General features: G+C 39.7%; 1 protein-coding gene across 1 annotated transcript in view; it reads right to left on the reverse strand.

Moving 5' to 3' along the window:
* Positions 1-11,857, reverse strand: part of LOC125505183 — a gene marked incomplete in the record, with an annotated part of 26,536 nt that extends 14,679 nt beyond the window's left edge. The window contains 2 exon segments of the mRNA XM_048668472.1: positions 1,789-3,259; positions 11,741-11,857. Coding sequence (XP_048524429.1) covers positions 1,789-3,250 — 1,462 coding nt within the window.
* Between the last annotated feature and the right edge of the window lie 4,963 nt (positions 11,858-16,820).

Here is a 16,820-nt window from a genome sequence, read left to right on the forward strand (position 1 = left end):
GAACGCGGTTTAACAAGTCCAGAATTAACAATTTATTGCGCAAACATTAAAAGAGTCAAGAACGTGCGCCAAATAGCACTAGATAGAGCAAAGTAGTCTTTATATACTAAAAGAGTCTCAATTAGAAACCAGCTTTTAGTATTTTTGGGAAATTTTTTAAATCGGGCTTAGTGCTTTTACTTAGAACTCAATTTTGCAGCGCGGGGATTAAAAATTAAATGCGCAAAATTCAGAAAAGCTTAAAACTTGCGGTCGACTCCATGAGATAGAGCTAAATGTTCTCTCTTTATATCCAGCGAGTTTCAAAGTGATATTTTACTCGATGATTTTTTTACAAAATTTAACTCCGACTTACGGGTTTGAGGCATAGCGCGATCTTGCCAGAGCCGAATTAAAAATTAATTGCGCAAAGACCAAAAGAGGCAAGGAAGTGCAGTAAATGGCGTTAGATAGAGCAGGGAAAGATTGATATACTGAGCGAGTTTCAGTTTGAAATTCGCTTTGCAGATTTTTTGGCGAACTTTCAAACTTTACGGCCTTTTGAATAGCGCAGATTTGCAAGCCTTGGAATAAAAATTGTTTACTCCAAAGCGACGACAGACAAAGAAAGTGAGCTTTATTGAACTAAATAGAGTAAAGTACAGTTTATAAAATCAAGTGTGTTTTAATTCGAAACCAGCTTTCAAATTTTTTTGGCAAATTTTTAAGTCTGACTTACTGCTTTTAGCTCGCGCGGATTTACAGGAGGAGAATTAAAAAATTATTGCGCGAACATCAAAAGAGGTAAAACGATGCCCTCAATGGCACTAAATAGAGAAAAGGACGGTTTGTATACCAAGTGACTCTTGATTGGCAATTTTTTGGCAAATTTTTAAATCTGACGTGGTTTTTTACGTCGAACGCGGTTTAACAAGTCCAGAATTAACAATTTATTGCGCAAACATTAAAAGAGTCAAGAACGTGCGCCAAATAGCACTAGATAGAGCAAAGTAGTCTTCATATACTAAGGGAGTCTCAATTAGAAGCCAGCTTTTAGTATTTTTGGGAAATTTTTTAAATCGGGCTTAGTGCTTTTACTTAGAACTCAATTTTGCAGTGCGGAGATTAAAAATTAAATGCGCAAAATTCAGAAAAGCTTAGAACTCGCGCTCGACTCCATGAGATAGAGCTAAATGTGCTCTGTATTAGCAGAGATTTTCAAATTGATTTTCCGTTCGAAGATTCTTTGGCGAATTTTCAAAAATCACTCCTTTTATCGGCAGAGCGCGGTCATGCAAGGTTCTGAATAAAATTGCCTGCTCCAAAACCAATAGAGCTCACAAAATGAGCTCAACAGCATTAAATAGAACTAGATCGGCTTTAAAAACCGAGTGATCATCAATTAGAAAAAACGAAAAAAAGTTTTAAATTTGATGTTTTGCTCTTTCGAGCGCAGCCTATGATTACAAATTATTTTCTCGAAAATCAAAAAAGTTTCTTTTAGACACTGAACGGCACTAAAAAGAGTAAAATTCCCTCAATGGAGCAGTCAAAGAAAGTAAATTTGCATTGATTATCTGGACTTCTGTCCTTAGATAGAGCGCAGTTTTGCAAGCCGTTGAAAAAAAATTACTCAAAAACTCCAAAAGTTCTCAACATGATAAAGCGAATTAAAAAGATGAAAGCTCAGTGTATATACTGAGATAATTTCAATTTGAAACTCGCTCGGAGACTTTTTGGCTGAATTTTGTAAGCCTCAGCATAAAAATTAATCGATCGAAACTGATCGACCATTTGTTGAAGCCTTACCATTAACATAAATGCTTTCCCCATTGGAAAATATCCTCAAATCCAGACTCCCTCTCACATCCAGTACGGCACTTCTAACAGTACTATCGGCAAAACTGGTCGATTCATTCGTGGCAGGCGAAGAGAACAGCAGGCACTTTCTTGATGGCTTATTTGCATCGGGTTCTACCAAAGGAGTAGCCGACAGAATGTTCTTATTCTCCAAATAGCAGCCCCTCAAAGGAGTATTTTCCACGTCTTGGAAGACTGATAGCGAACTGAAGGATTCTTCGTCACTGGGAACGAAAAACTGCTTCTGATTGGACCAGAAGGGCGACACTGTAGCGGATTCCATCACCGAGCTGTTCAACCTGCGGAGTTTCTGCCGAAAATGTTCGGCCTTTCTTCGCCTGATGCATTTCTGCCGTTTCAAAGTATGGTCGATTTCCACTTTGGGTTTCTTGGCTTCTTCCGCATTAACCGGCGTTAACGAGGTGCGTTTTCTTGAAACCTCCCCATCCACACACCGCTCATTGTAGGTTTCGTTGATCGGAATAATCGTCTGCTGCATGGTTAAATTATTGTTGTTGCATTTGCAGACAAAGTTGCTGTCCATCTGATGAGGGTTCTCATTGGGGCTGCTTTTGAACCCGGAGTCCGAAGAAGCGGCCGAATGCACTTCCAGCCGCTTCAACCCATTCTCATTCTCATTCTCCTCCTCTTTAGCGTCGCAAACCTTCTCCAGGTCCTTGCTGTGGATGTTCACCACCATGCTGGCGCTCGGGGAAAGTTGAGCTGAAGAGTTTTCCAGCAAAGCGTCCACGAGCTTATCCAGGGACAAGTCGTTGATGAATGAGGAATCATTCGCTTCCTTGCTGCTTCGGCTGAACTGCAGCTCGAGGATTTTCTTCACTAGTGGGGACACCCGTGGGGCATCCAGTTTTTTAGCCCGAAAGCCTGGCAGAGTTGCTTGGTCGGCTGCATCTTCAATTGCAGGGGTTTCCACTGGTTCAGCTTCAAGATCTGTGGGGACATTGGGGGCTTTGCAGCTGCACAGCTCGGCCAGGTAGGACTCAATGTGGGAGTCCACCGCCTCAAAGGGAGTGAAATAATTGGAGTTCTCCCCCACGCCCTGGTGCGCCTCCAGGCACTCTTTCTTCTTTTTCACCTTGTACTTCGGACTGGAGATCCTCCGGGCTTTTTCCTGATGCGACGCCACGTTGCTCAGATCGCGAAAGGGACTGAAGGCTTCTTGGACGGAGGTGTTTTTGATTGGAGTGGAGTGGAACTGGTTCTCCTTATCGTCGTCCAAAGCGTCCAAGCTGAAGCGCTTGTGGTTGCTGGCTCTTCGGCCGGCGCTCGAACATCTTCGCTTCTTCTTCAAGGGAGTGCGGGCAATTGAATCGGCGCTTGGAAAGTTGGAGGAAAATCGTGCTGGTTTGTCGCCGGTGTCGCGCCTGGATGGGATGGTCCACTTCAGCATCTTCAGCTTCTGAAAGGAACAAAAGCCATTAAACGTCGTTTTTTAGAGCGTAAATCCCATTCATCCGCCTGATGAAGGGGAGATTCAAATTAGCATCCTATAGATTCGCTTCAAAAGACATCATGCTGTTTTATTTTCGAGATTTCTGTTATGATACCACCAGTTGTATTAGGTGGTGTGTCCATTACTCATTTGCATGGGCGATAAGAGGGAAAGGGCCTGTAAAAGCCAGGAAATTTATGGTTTCTGGCTGCACATTTTTTTTTTTTTGGTGTGTTTTTTATATTTTTCCTTCTAAAAGCTTTGAACAACTGCACCACGTCGCCCAAGTCACGTTCACGGTAGCTAAACACAATCGGTGAGGTACTTGCACGATAAATTGGCCCGATAATGGAAATTCAAATGCGCAAGGGGTAGGAACTCTACCGGCAATTTTATGAATTTTAATTAAATATTTATCAGCCCCTTTAGCCGGCAAAGTTCGCCTTGGGTTGGCGATTAATCTTTACCTCTGATTAGCGCACAAAATTAGTTGGCTTGTGGGTTGAATGCGCAAACATCGCTTTATTTGAACACACAAAAAGAGTGAAAGATTTCAGGTTTTTGAGTGTTTTTCTAGTTTCGTTGGCTTCCTTGGCTCTATTTTGAGCGGTTCTGGCCTTTAGTTGCCGATAACTTTCCTATTATAACCGCAAAATATCGTATATAGAGTTTCGTCACTCGCAAGCTTCTAGAGCGTGAAAAACGCACATAAAAACAGGAAAATTTCTCGGACTTTTTGACTATTGTGAAAAACTTTTTTTTTACCGTTTCGGCGAGTGGCTGGCATCTCAGTTGCTTCACTCAGTTGTTCACTCAGTGAGAATTGCAAAACCGCGGTTGAAAAAATCCGTAGGTTATTTAGAATTTTTTTTCTAAAAACCTTCAATGAGAATTTCAGATTGAAATTTGCTCAATATGTGGAGCAGATCTTGCTCTATCTAACCCCGCTTAGGTCCTGTTGCTGTCTCTACCGGTTTTTGGGAAATTAATTTTTAATCGCGAGTGTCGCAAGGAAGTCTGCGTAAAATCAGTAAGTGGAGTTTAGAAATTTACCTAAGAAGTCTCGAGAAGAGTTTCTAGATGAAACTCCCTTGGTATATAAATCGAACCTTTTTCTAACTAATACCATTAACCGCACGTCTGTGCCTCTTTTGCGGTTGGCGCAATTAATTTTTACTTCGAGCCTTGCATAGTCGCGCTATCCGTCAAAGCACGAAGTGAGATTCATAAAATTGTAAAAAACTCCTGGAATCGAGTTTCTAATTGAAACCCGCTGGGTATATAAAACGCAATCTGCTCTATCGAATGTCATTAAGCGTGCATCTTTGGCTTTTTTGGTAGTCGCGCAATTAATTTTTATTAAAAGTCGTGCAAAACCGCGCTTTACCTAAAAGCAGTCAGATTAGCCAAAAAATTACCTAGAAAATCTTTAAATTAAAATTCGCTCAGCTGATAAAGCGTACATTTTTCTAGCTACGCCATTAAACACATGTTGTTATCGGTTTTGGTGTTTGCACAAGAAATTTTGTTTTGACCAGTGAAAATTCGCGCTCTACGTAGTGAGTGAGTGGGATTTAAAAAATTTGCAAAAAATCCCAAAGGCCAGTTTCTAAATGAAACTCACTGACTATATAGACCGTAATTTACTCTATCAAATGGCGCTGAGCATACGGCTTTGGGTCTTTGGTGTTAGCGCGATAAATTTTGATTCAAAGTCGTGCAAAACCGCGCTTCACCTAAAATCACGGAGATTTAAAAATTTGCCGAAAATTCCTCAATAAAAATTTCAAATTGAAATTCGATCCTTAGATGAACCACACCTTTTTGGATCTAAGGCCATCAAAGGCGAGTTTTTATCTCTTTTGGTGTTGGCGCAATTATTTTTTTCCTGAGTCGTGCGCTTTTCGCAAGATCAGTAAGTCAAATTGAAAAGTTTGCCAAAAAATTATCAATCCCGATTTCTAATTGAAACTTCCTGGATATATTGAACGTAGCCTGGGCTATTTAATACCATTGAACGCACATTTTTATATCGCTTGATCTTTGCGCAATTAATTTTTTTATCGGGTCGTGCAAATCCGCGCTTTGCGCAGTATCAGATTTGAAAATTTGTCAAAAAATCCTAGATAGTCGTGTCTAAATAAACCTCCCTCGGTATATAACCCATACTTTGTTCTATGTAATGCCGTGAAGCTCACCTTATTACCTCTTTTGGTGTTGGCGCAATTAATCTTTTTCGAGTGTAGTAAAAAATGAAAAATCCAAACCAGCCCTGATGATGACTGGATTGAATGCTGCTCCACATTAAATCGCCGACAAGTTTACCCTTGCACAACTGCATTCGCCCCTTCGCAAAATCCCGCACTTTTTCCATTGCATTTTTCTGCAGTGTTTTTTTTCCATTCGGGTACAGATGCCTTGCAACATCTCGCCCCGATTTCAAAAGAATCTCTCTCTTTCACTTCCGTAAGGAATTTGAAAAGATCCAGCCAGGTGATACATTTAACCTTCCTAAGCGTCGAGCACAGGCCCAACAACAATGCCTGATCTAATTTTAAATAACACAATATATGAGAGCAAAGGGACTAAATGTTTCGTTCCTGAAAAATCAAATTGAAATCGAAAACGACTTTCTCACGAACGATTTGCAATTAAAGACCATTGTCGAGTCGCTTAGTTGGGAATTTGTTTGTCTATGACTAGGCGAAAAACTCCTGTTTTCCATTATCTAGCGGTCTAGATCTAGGCGATAGACCAGTTTGTAATTAGCCAAAGGAATGTATGAGTATTGTTAATTTATTAAGGACATTTTGGAGGGCACTTTCAATAAAAACCGTTCGAAACTGCAGCCAGCATCGTAAAACAGCATATTTAATTTACTTTCTGCCCCTAAGAAGGGGTGGCCTGGCTAATAAGATGCAAAATATTCAAAGACAACATGTGGGAGACGTTTAGGGCTCGTGCCCGAACTTCTAACTGGAAAATTATTCGAGGAAAACGCTTAAGAATGCTTGTTCGTTTCCATTTGCTTGGTCGCTGATATTTACTGGAACGACATTCGTTACGAATTGTTGATTGTTCTTGAATGCATTTCACGCCTGTTCGATTTCTCCCGAAAACTATCGCGTGACAATTAGGGTTGCATTTCCACCTAACAAACGTTCTGATTGTCGCCCTCGAATTTCAAACGAAAATCACCACACGAATGGTTTACAGTCTGTTGACTCAGTTTGTTAAGGGCCAGTTTAAGTATATAAATACAATTGTGTGGCAAAAATCAGTGGAAAAGAGTTGGGGCGAGAGACAGCTTCGAGTAAAAAAATTTTGCAAATTTCGAGTTATTTCCGGGCTTTTTTACTAATTACGGCGTTCCAATTAGAGACATGGTCAGAATTTCCACAGGAGTGCTAAATTCGACTGTTCCCACCCCGATCCGACTGAACTAAGCAAAACTAATTTTCCATTCGGGAGCGTAACTGAAATCGGTTGTACCTCTCGCACTCATAGGCGTGCGAGAGAGATGCAAGACGGTCTGCGCGAGCTGCGTTCCAAATTGATACATTCGCAGCTCAAAATTCCGCAGTTTCGAGTACGGGGAAATTCGAAAAAAATTGCCACAATTTTGACTCGTGGACTTTATTGGGCTTTCCACCTGAAATTATGTGGAAATTGTGGAATAATTGATAATTCTCGGGTTATTAGGAATTTGGTCGTGATGTTTCGCTAGCACGCATGGCTACCATCTTCAGAGGTTTTGTCTTCTCTAAAGATTCTGCTGCTAATGAAATTTCTTTCTTTTCTTTCTGCTTTCTGGCAAAAGCTAATAGAACTGAAAAAAATTCAAGTTTATTTCAAATACTTCTGATTAAACACAGAAGCAAACATTTTAAGATTCAGTTCAACAAAGCACTTATATAGAGCAAACACCTGCAAAACGTGGCACATTCTGCTTCAGCTGAAATAAAACTTTTGAGGCGTTTGACCAAAACTGTTCTGATTCCCTTTGGTTAAATGTAGTAGAAAACTAACGTTTTTTGTCTTGGCCCCCTTTCATCAAAGCACCACCATAAGGCGACTTTTTTTTCATTTCCTAATTCAAATCGATGTTTTATTGGAATTTTATGCCCGTTTAAACATCTCTGGCAATCAAATGGTTCCTTAATGGTACCGGCAGGTGCGAAACCCGTCAAGCACCTGTGTTGTGCCTAATTTTCTTGAAAAGTTTAATTAAAAGGTAGCACAATGAGTGATGAACGAAGTGGTTGATTGCTCAATAAACGAGCGTTTGGGACTTTTGGGTGAAGAAGTGAAAACAGTAAAATTCAACCGCCGAAAGGCCCAAATAGGTGAACTTTGATACGAAATCCCACAGGCCCGGAGTATTAGAACTAGTTCAGGCCAAGCACCTTTCCTGGCTGGTGATTTATAAAGATAGGAACCTTTTTCATAGGTAGGCCTTTCAGAACTAGTCTCGCTTATTCGCCATGGGACTTATGGGAAAACGACCTTTTTCCCCTAGGACGTGCATAAATTTACCCTTATCACTGTTGAGACAGAAGGAAATTATTTTTGTGCATTTCATTACGGCAATAAAGAAGTGGGATTGTTGAGGACTTAATGGGAAGATGCAACAGTTCCGGAATGATTAAGGAGCTAAAAGTTCTGTTGAAAAAATATTGTTAATTTCATGAAACAAACGTCGTCACGCTTAAGGAGCATGTAAAACCATATGGGGCCTCTTGAACCCCTTTTCGCTCCACCCGAATGATTGACGCATGCTAAATATTTAACAGATTCAAATTCCAAAATAGGCCCAGATGGCCGGGCTTTTATCGCGCACGAAATGCGAAAATTGGCCCAACTAAAACAGCGAAATCGATTAGGGAAACGGCCGTTGAACAAACCAAAGCGAAGTCCTCAAGTTGCCGATGTAAATCTTATAATTACCGCTACAATTAAGCATTAATGCTGCATAATCACAAGTCGGGTGTGCATTCCCATGATGATTAGCTCACAAGAATGTTAATAACACGCATATTTAAACCCATGTGCATTCAAAGCGCAACTTCAAAGGGATTACTTGGGCTTTGTGGGTAAAATAAAATTTCGCATGCTGTTTTGCCCATTCAATTCCTTGGCGCCCTAAATAAATAAATATTTCGTCTATATCTAATTGGCCAGACCAGAAGCCAAAGAGCGCAATAGGCAAATTACGATCTGGAGACCAAATCCGTTAAATCCTTCATGGTTTCTTCCATTTAGACGGGGTTAACAAGGTATTTGAAACCGGAAAAAGTGGGAAGATCGCACCTAATCCGATCAAGCAGATGGTGTGGGTAAACTGAAATTTCGCGCCGATTAACCCAAGAAAAAGCCTTTAGAAGATCGTGCCCCCATAGGGCCTAAACAAATATTTTCCGGGATCGGCTCTGATGTTACCTGAAGTGGCCATCTGAAGATCCTAAGTAAACCTGGGGGTTCAGCTGATGTGCCAGATGAATTTTCACAACTCCCAAACCAACGGACACTACTGATGAATTTTCCTGATCGATTTTCCCACAGGTTTAACTCCCCAATAGTCAATCAAAGGAAAATCCGGTCCACCCGAATAAACCGAAAGCACCGTCCAGCCCTTCCAAAGTAGCGTTTTTTTCAATGTGGGGCTCATAAAAACAGGCCCATAACGCCGTTAAAAACTGCTACATGAAGAGTTATGGGACAGATATAAGGGCATATCGGTTTTATGCAAAACAGCCAGCAGGTTAAAACCGGAAGGGACGGTTTGGTGTGGATACAAATTGAGATGAACAACTACGTCTGCTAAATGTGAATCAAGTTGGAAAATCTTTTGAGCAAATGAGGCAATTGTTGATAGTTTGAAGAAGCAAATCCTGACTCAAACACCCAAATGGTAGACTGTAAGTAAATGCAATTAATTCGTTAATTCGAATTGAAATTAGGTGATGGTCAGTGGAGTGAATGCGGGAAAAGGGCTGCTGAATTATGGACTTTTGCCCAGTGGTCTGCTTTGTGATGTAAATGAGGAACAGGTTAAAAAGGGAGGTGCTAGACTTTGTCTGAGTCTAGCTCAATTTGTAGAATGGGTTTAAATCAGAGCGCGCTAAAGGCAGTTTAAAAAAATTGAAAGGGAGGAAGCCGGACGCAAAATCTTCGGAAGGGAAAATTAGGCCTAATCGAATTAAGGGTTTAACACTTCTGAAGATGCGAGCCACTTGTGCTAGCGAAATGTCGCATAGCAATCGGCATTGGTTGCAACTTGAAAAAAAAAGTTCAAGTGGCATAAATTTTCAACTCAAGTTCGGGCATGAATTAAAAATACTTCCGCATTAGCGTTAAACCCGAAAATTTCACAATGTTTGCTCTAAAGTATTCTGCTGCTGCCGAAATAAACTCTTTGGAGCAAAAGCTCACAGAGCCTGAGGAACATTTTTTATTCCTGGTCTTGCCAACAGTTACATAATTTTTAAAACTTTCAAGTTTGCTCATGAATTAAAAATACTTTCGCATTAACACAAAAGCTGAAAGTTTCCCATTGGTTTCTCAAACGAATTCTGCTGCAACGGCAATAAGCACTTTAGAGCAAAAGCCAACTGATTTTGAGAAATAATTCTTCTTCCTGGTCGGGTTTGTAGCTTACTGAACTTCGGAAAATATTTGTTCTTCGTAACCCTGCCGAGATTAACATTCTTTTTTAAATTTCAACTTTGCTAATGAATTATAAATACTTCTGCTGAAACACAGAAGCTAAAATTTTAAGGTTAAATTCAAAAAAAAGTTCTGCTGTAATTGAAATAAACTGCTGAGCGCAAAAGCTTGCAGAACGCAACAAACAATTTTTTACTTGATAAATGAAAAATGTACCTGCATTAACGTCGGAACGGAAAATCTCAATAAACTACAATAAAAGATTCTGCTTCAGTCGAAATAAACCTTTCTAGGCAAGAGCCTTAATCTAAAAGTCATTAATTAAAAATATCAGCTGCAATTTTCACAGCACATCCAGAAAACAATTTTTTTTCGGAGAAAAAAGCATTCAAGCGTCGAACTAAAAATTTTCTTCTTATACTTTGGTCAAGTCGGCACGTAAATTAATTTACGACTAAGCCGTGAAGGTAGCAAGCTCGAACGTAGCTACCGGCAAGCCATGTTGCGTCTCTCTTCGACCCCTGTGGATGCGAGTGAGACGTCCGACGCTAACTACTTTCCTGAATGGAAAATTTAGCTTTTCACATTGTTTGCAATTTTGCAGAAAAATCGACTAAACTCCCCCTGAGTGGCAGGAAGAATGCAAAGTTCAATAGTGGCAACTAAATTAACCAAAAACACGCATAAAGACTACGATATTAGCCAATCTTCAAAACCCCCATTCCACGTTGTCACCCTGAAAAGAATTACCATTTTCATCCCATCAGCGACTACCCGACCATCTAAATCCATTAATAACCCAACAACACTACAATAAATAGATATCAGCCGGGATTTCGTCCCATCATCCAGAATTTCCATTAAAAGTCGTGTTGTTACACATTTCAACTGGGCATTGTGCGGCCAACAATGGAAAAATAATACAGTAGAGTGGCAAAAAGTGCATTATCTGCCATAGCAATTGGGCCGAAATCCACAGGGGAGCAAAATAAAAGTTTTGCAAGTCACTCGTAGGCTGAAAGCCCTGGAAGGGTAGTATCGTCGATCGATGACGTATTGATTAATGAATTAGTGAAATTCCCAGTTTAGGTCAAATGGAAAATCAGAAATGAAAAGAAAAAAATCATGCAAACATCTGTATCCTGTGTGATTTGCGCCCACATGGTTGCCCTTGCGATACGGTTTCAATTAGGATCTAAAGCAAATTTACCGAAGGAATAATGTGTTGCGCTCACCTGAGTTTACACAAATCTTAAGAATTATTTATTATATCATAAGGCAGATGGTGTGGGTTAACCGCACGCGTTTGCGGTCACCTGCCTTTAGGTGGGTGTTTAAAAACACTGTTTTCAAAAATACTTAAATTTAATGACAACCTTTGAATGGAAATGCTGCAATTACAAACATTTGCTTTTGTTTTAGTCGTAGTGATAATCATTAGAGGCAACGCAGATTTAGATCAAGAATAGGATTTTGTTTGCAAGTGGCTTAATGACTGTCTAATTAAAAGTGTTTTCAGCCCTCAGCACTTTCATTAAAATTTCCAGCGCCATTCACGCAAATAATGAGCTTTCAAACTCCGAAAGCGCGGTTTTCAAGCCAACTTTCATGATTGTTAAAAAATCGGCAGACCATTGAAGATGGGCGGAATTTCTTGCAATTAGTCGATAGTTAAGGTGGTTGATTCCTTGTTAAAAAATGTAAAAAAATGTCCCTATGTTGCTAACTACGAACTTTTGGGAATCTTCTTGGAAAAGACAGCTTAAATTCGACATGGCTTACCAGATTGACATCAGATAAATCCAAGAAAAACAGTGACAAAACGGCACATTTCACTCGAAAATCGAAAAATCCACACAAATCGCAATCATCCGTTCTTTAGGTGTTTTCGGCGCGAAATCTATCGGACGATTGTCGGAGGTCGGGCCGGTCGGCAGTTACCTGGTCAGGTATGTATTTTCAAGCACCCCTATATTCGCTCTCTTTTCGCCCATTGTTGGGCACTTTTCCTCTTTTTCCCACTCTTGCACCACCCATTCGAACAATTAACGTATGGGAGGTGATGGTAATCCAGAGTGAAGTAGTAGGAATCATACTTGATTTGTGTCTTATTGGCTTCTTGGCTATGGAAGGACGATTATGAACTTGAGCCCCAAAAAAGTTGCTTTTTGAGGAAACAAATGATCAAAACTGCCAACTCACAAGACCCAAATGCGGAAAATCATGAAACTGTTGAGTTTTTTAAGCGTTTAGGGTGCTTTGGAAAGGAATTTCTTCCTGATGAACGCACATTGCAAAAGCGCCACGCGTCTAGACGTAAGAACAGATTTTAACAAACGCTTTAATGTTTACCAAAAATTATAAATTTTACTCTTAAAATAATACACATTTTTCCTATCATTAAGGAAAAATTCCAGTCTTTAGCTCCATGTGTTTAGTAGGGAGGAATTTTTAAAACCGCGCTAGTAGAAAAGCGGCGTGTGAAAAGCGAAAAACCGACTTTCAACGCGTTCTCAATCAAAGAAAGCGAGTTTTACAGCAGGAAAAACTGGACATTTTTTCTATCTTGGAGTAAAAGCTCAGGTTTGTAGCCTTTTATCCGTAGAACTGAGGCATTTTTTAAAACCAGTTGGTAGAAAAGCTGAAGGCGGATTTTAGCAAATGTTTAAAATTCTGCCAGCCAAAGCAGAAAGGTGCATTTTGCTGCATAAAGAAATACACGTTTTTTCCATCCATGGCTTTAGCGATTCGCTGTTAGAAGTTTTTAAGTCAGAGCTGGGCGAAGCGCCAGGCGTCTGGAACTGAAACCCCACTTTAACAAATGTTTAAAAATGTATCAGCATGCGCAAAAAAATGAATTTTTACCCATAAACAATCACATTTCTTCTCTACCTTTGTGCAAAAATTCAAGCCTCGAGCTCTTTGCGGCTAGTAGTGAGGAATTTTTAAATCCGCGTTTGCAGAAATCTCGCGTCCATAACGAAAGACCAGTTTTAATAGGTTTTTCAAAAGTTTCCAGCAGGCTTTCCAAAATCAGTTTTATAACTGGAGAAACTGTACATTTTTCCTATTTTCGAGTGCAAACTCATGTTTATAGCTCTTTGTGTGTGGGACTAAGGAATTTCTTAAAAAGAGTTTGCAGAAACGCCGCACGTTAAAAGCTAAATCCAGATTTTAACAAATTGTGAAAAGATTTCTAGACAACGCACAAAAGCGCATTTTGGTACATAAAGAAATACATATTTTTCCTAACTTTGCGCCAAAACTCTGGTCTGCAGCTTTTGGTTGTTAGAAGGTAGGAATGTTTCAAACAGAGCTTGCAGTTGCGTCAAGCCGCTTGAACTTAAGACCGACTTTCACAAAATCATAAAAACAAAAAAAAGCTGATACAAAACGGCGTATTTTGTCACATAAATATACACACATCTTTCCTGTTGTTGTACCAAAATCCATGTTTCTAGCTGTTAGTTGTTAGAAGGCAGCATTTTTTAAAGAGAGCTTGCAGAAGAGCATCGTTTCGAGAACAAGACAGACTTAAACCAAAAAAAAAAATTTTACACCCAGCCGCAAACATTGCAAATTTATTTTTTTGGTTTGAAAAAAAGCTTTCTACCCTAGCGTGAGGCAAAAATGCAAATTTCTAACTCTTTTCCAAGGTAAAATGTGCATTTCTCTTCATGTAGGTTTCTCACATTTACCATAAAATGCCCAACTTTGAATTTTTTCAGGCAAACATCCAACCTTCCCATATAGGCAAAATCAACAATAGCCCGATTGAAAAACTGCCCGTCCATAAATTAGGCCAAGTTTCCAGCATGGGGTTTCAACAAAAACCGAAAGAAAGTCGTTAGTCATTCGACAAAAGCTGTCTATTTCCCTTATTTGCAATTTCTACCTTAAGAGGTCAGAGATTAAAGAGGATCAGCAGTAAGTTTTCGAAAATAATTGGGTCTGTTCCCATTTAGCTGGCCGACTGCCGACAGATGTTTGCCCGGAAAAAAATGGGGATTTGCGGGATTAACCCATAACTAATAAGAATTGCATGATAATTTCAAGAATTTCTCAGTTTTTTCTCAGCAGTACAAAAGGCAAGTTTTCTTCTTGTCGTTGAACAAGGATCGAAAGAGAAACCGGACACTGAAGAGAGACTGATAATGATGAACATACGAAGGGGTTCATTTTTCGCACGAGCCAAAGATTTGATGCATTTCCGCAGAGAAGTTGTATCTAAGGCCTGGCTAATTTCGCGGGGGTATCAAAACTGGTTTTTAACGGGTTTTCGGTTCTTAGAGTGTGAGGCATGATCCGATTGTATGAGATGCAGCCAAAATTTTCTTCTTAGCCAAGCTTCTGCAAGCTCTGTTTGAAAACTTTCGTGCTTTGCACAACAAAGAGCTTGAAACTTGAACTTTCGCTCAAAAATGTGAAGATTCATAATTGCTTGTATGGTTAAACTGGTGTTTCCGTTTTGGCTGGAAAAGTTTTAAACAGTTGCTAAAGTTGCTTTTCAGCTTTGATGTGGGGCGTTTCTGCAAGCGCTGTTTGAAAAATTCTGCACTTTTGAACGCAAAGAGCTAAATACTCGAGTCTTCACTCATAAGCAGGAAAAATATGCAGTTGTCTATGGGATAAAATTCGCTTAGCTGCGATGGTTAAAAATATTTTAAAAATTTGTTAAACTCGGTCTTTTATCGAGCAATTAGGCACGCAGCGCTTCTGCAAGTCTTGTTTGAAAAGCTCCTACCTTCTACCAATGAACAGATAGAGGCATGAATTCTGGCACAAGGATAGCAAAGATTCTTACTTGTTTTTGTGGAAAAAGGCGTTTTTCTGCGAGGGCTTCAAAAATTTTCAACATTTGTTAAAGTCAGTCTTTAACATTCGACGTGTGGCGTTTCTGCAAACTCTAATTGAATAATTCTGCAGGCTCAGCTCGAAAAGCTACAGACTTGAGCTTCATGCAGAAGTAGAAAACTGTGCGCTGCTTTCTATTATACAACCATATTTGATCAAGTTGTGCGAAAACTTGTTAACATCGGTCTTTAACAACAGGTTTTTCGCTTGAAATTTTAAACTTTTGATAAAATCAGTGTTTTCTGCAAAATGTATTTGAAAAATTCACCAGTCTAAGGGCAGTAAACCAGAGAGATGCCCGAAAATATAAAGTTTTTAAAACAAAGCCTTTTAGCTGCTTTATAGCGCCAAAGGAAATTTTCCTCAAAAACCCCTCTTGAATTTCAACTTGTGATCTTTGACTTGAACTAAACAATTTCAGTTAAATCTCCCTAAAATTTCAGCCAATAAAGCCGCAACATACACAGAGAGAGAAATTTTACGACATAAAGCAGCTAATTTACCGGCTAAAGAACAAACGCAGAATCCTGAAATTGTTCCGTTCTTGCTCATGGTGCAAAATCAACCTGTTAACACTAAACACCCCATTTCGGGGATTTAATGAGCTGCAGCAGTGAATAAGTCTGGAAATTCCCATTTGGGATCGCCTATAAGCGTCAACATAACTTGGCCCAATTAAGGTCCTGAAAGTTTTATTAAACTTTGAAAAGCCCTAGGAGAGGCGCCTATTAAAGCCTGGTATTTATGGGGTAAATGTGGAAAATCCTTACCGTTTTCTCACTCATTGAAGTGTCGTTTTCTCATACTGATTATCCCGTTTTATACCTGCACAAGTTTGGAAGGACACACCCTTGTTTTATGTCCAAAGGGAGCAAAAACCCTTTGGAAAAAAATCAGCTGGGGGTAGGTTTTTTAATGCGCGTTTAAGGGGCCGCAACTTTAACTGCCACAATAGCGAAACCAAATGGAAAAAAATCAGTTTCTTGCATTAATAACAAAGTTAATTTATAGGTACACTTTTAGATTTGCATTTCTTTTATTAGCTGTTCCCATAGACAAATTTGGCGAATTAGAGATGGCAGAGTTTCAGGAATAATGGGGGTAAAAGACGAGCAAAACGACGCAAAATGATGCAAGATACGTATTAACGTCACGGGTTATTTCACTAAACAGTTCCGCCCAATTTAGCATTTCTGAAAAGGGGGCCCGGGATAATTATTACTAAGAATCCCCAACTCCGAAAGCGACATCACACTAACCACTGGCGCTTAATGGGGCTGTGAAACACCTTTTTATTGCGGAAAAAGGATGCTTAATTTTAGCATTCATTCTTCTGATTTCGGCCACTTAATCTTATTTGCGCTCATTTTTGACAAGCAATTCCGCTCATCCACTTCCATCTTCTGATTAATCCAGATCTGGTCCGTTCCTGAGTTGACGCAATTCCGGCCAATCAACAGACTACTTAATCACGTTGAGCTCATCCATTCATCTCGGCCTTTGGATGTGTTTACATGCCACATTCGTCCCTGTCGCCACACCATCTTTTCCTCGCTAAATTTATCTTTACGAGGAAGCACGATGAACATTATGAATCCCTATCCAGACTACTTCAATTCTTTTGTTCGGCACAATCACCGACTGTTAATTAGATGCAAGTTGCTTGCTGCAACCCGATAAAATTTAAGAAACGCTTCTAAATATTCTAATTGTAAATAAATCTAACGAGTTCACCTCAAAATGCCTTGAATGAACTAAAACTTTTGAAAAATTATGCGCTTTTTCAAAAAACCCCACTAGGAAGATTTCCACAGATTAAGTTCAGGGTGAGCAACAAATCTGCCACGGTCTTTTGCCGATAACTCACCTAAGCTTACAGGAAAATCCTCAGTTCAAGCACAGTTTGAAAGAAAATTTTGTTGTCTTTCACTTCTATGTAGCTCGTTTTCCATCATAACCGCTCAGAGGGAAACTAGGGGCTGAAAATTAGGAGGGTGTTTCGAAAGAA

The sequence above is a fragment of the Dendroctonus ponderosae genome, unplaced genomic scaffold (genome assembly GCF_020466585.1).
Source record: "Dendroctonus ponderosae isolate FM_Combo_2020 unplaced genomic scaffold, Dpon_F_20191213v2 Dpon_F_20191213_7, whole genome shotgun sequence".
In the NCBI taxonomy this organism is placed as follows: Eukaryota; Metazoa; Arthropoda; class Insecta; order Coleoptera; family Curculionidae; genus Dendroctonus; species Dendroctonus ponderosae.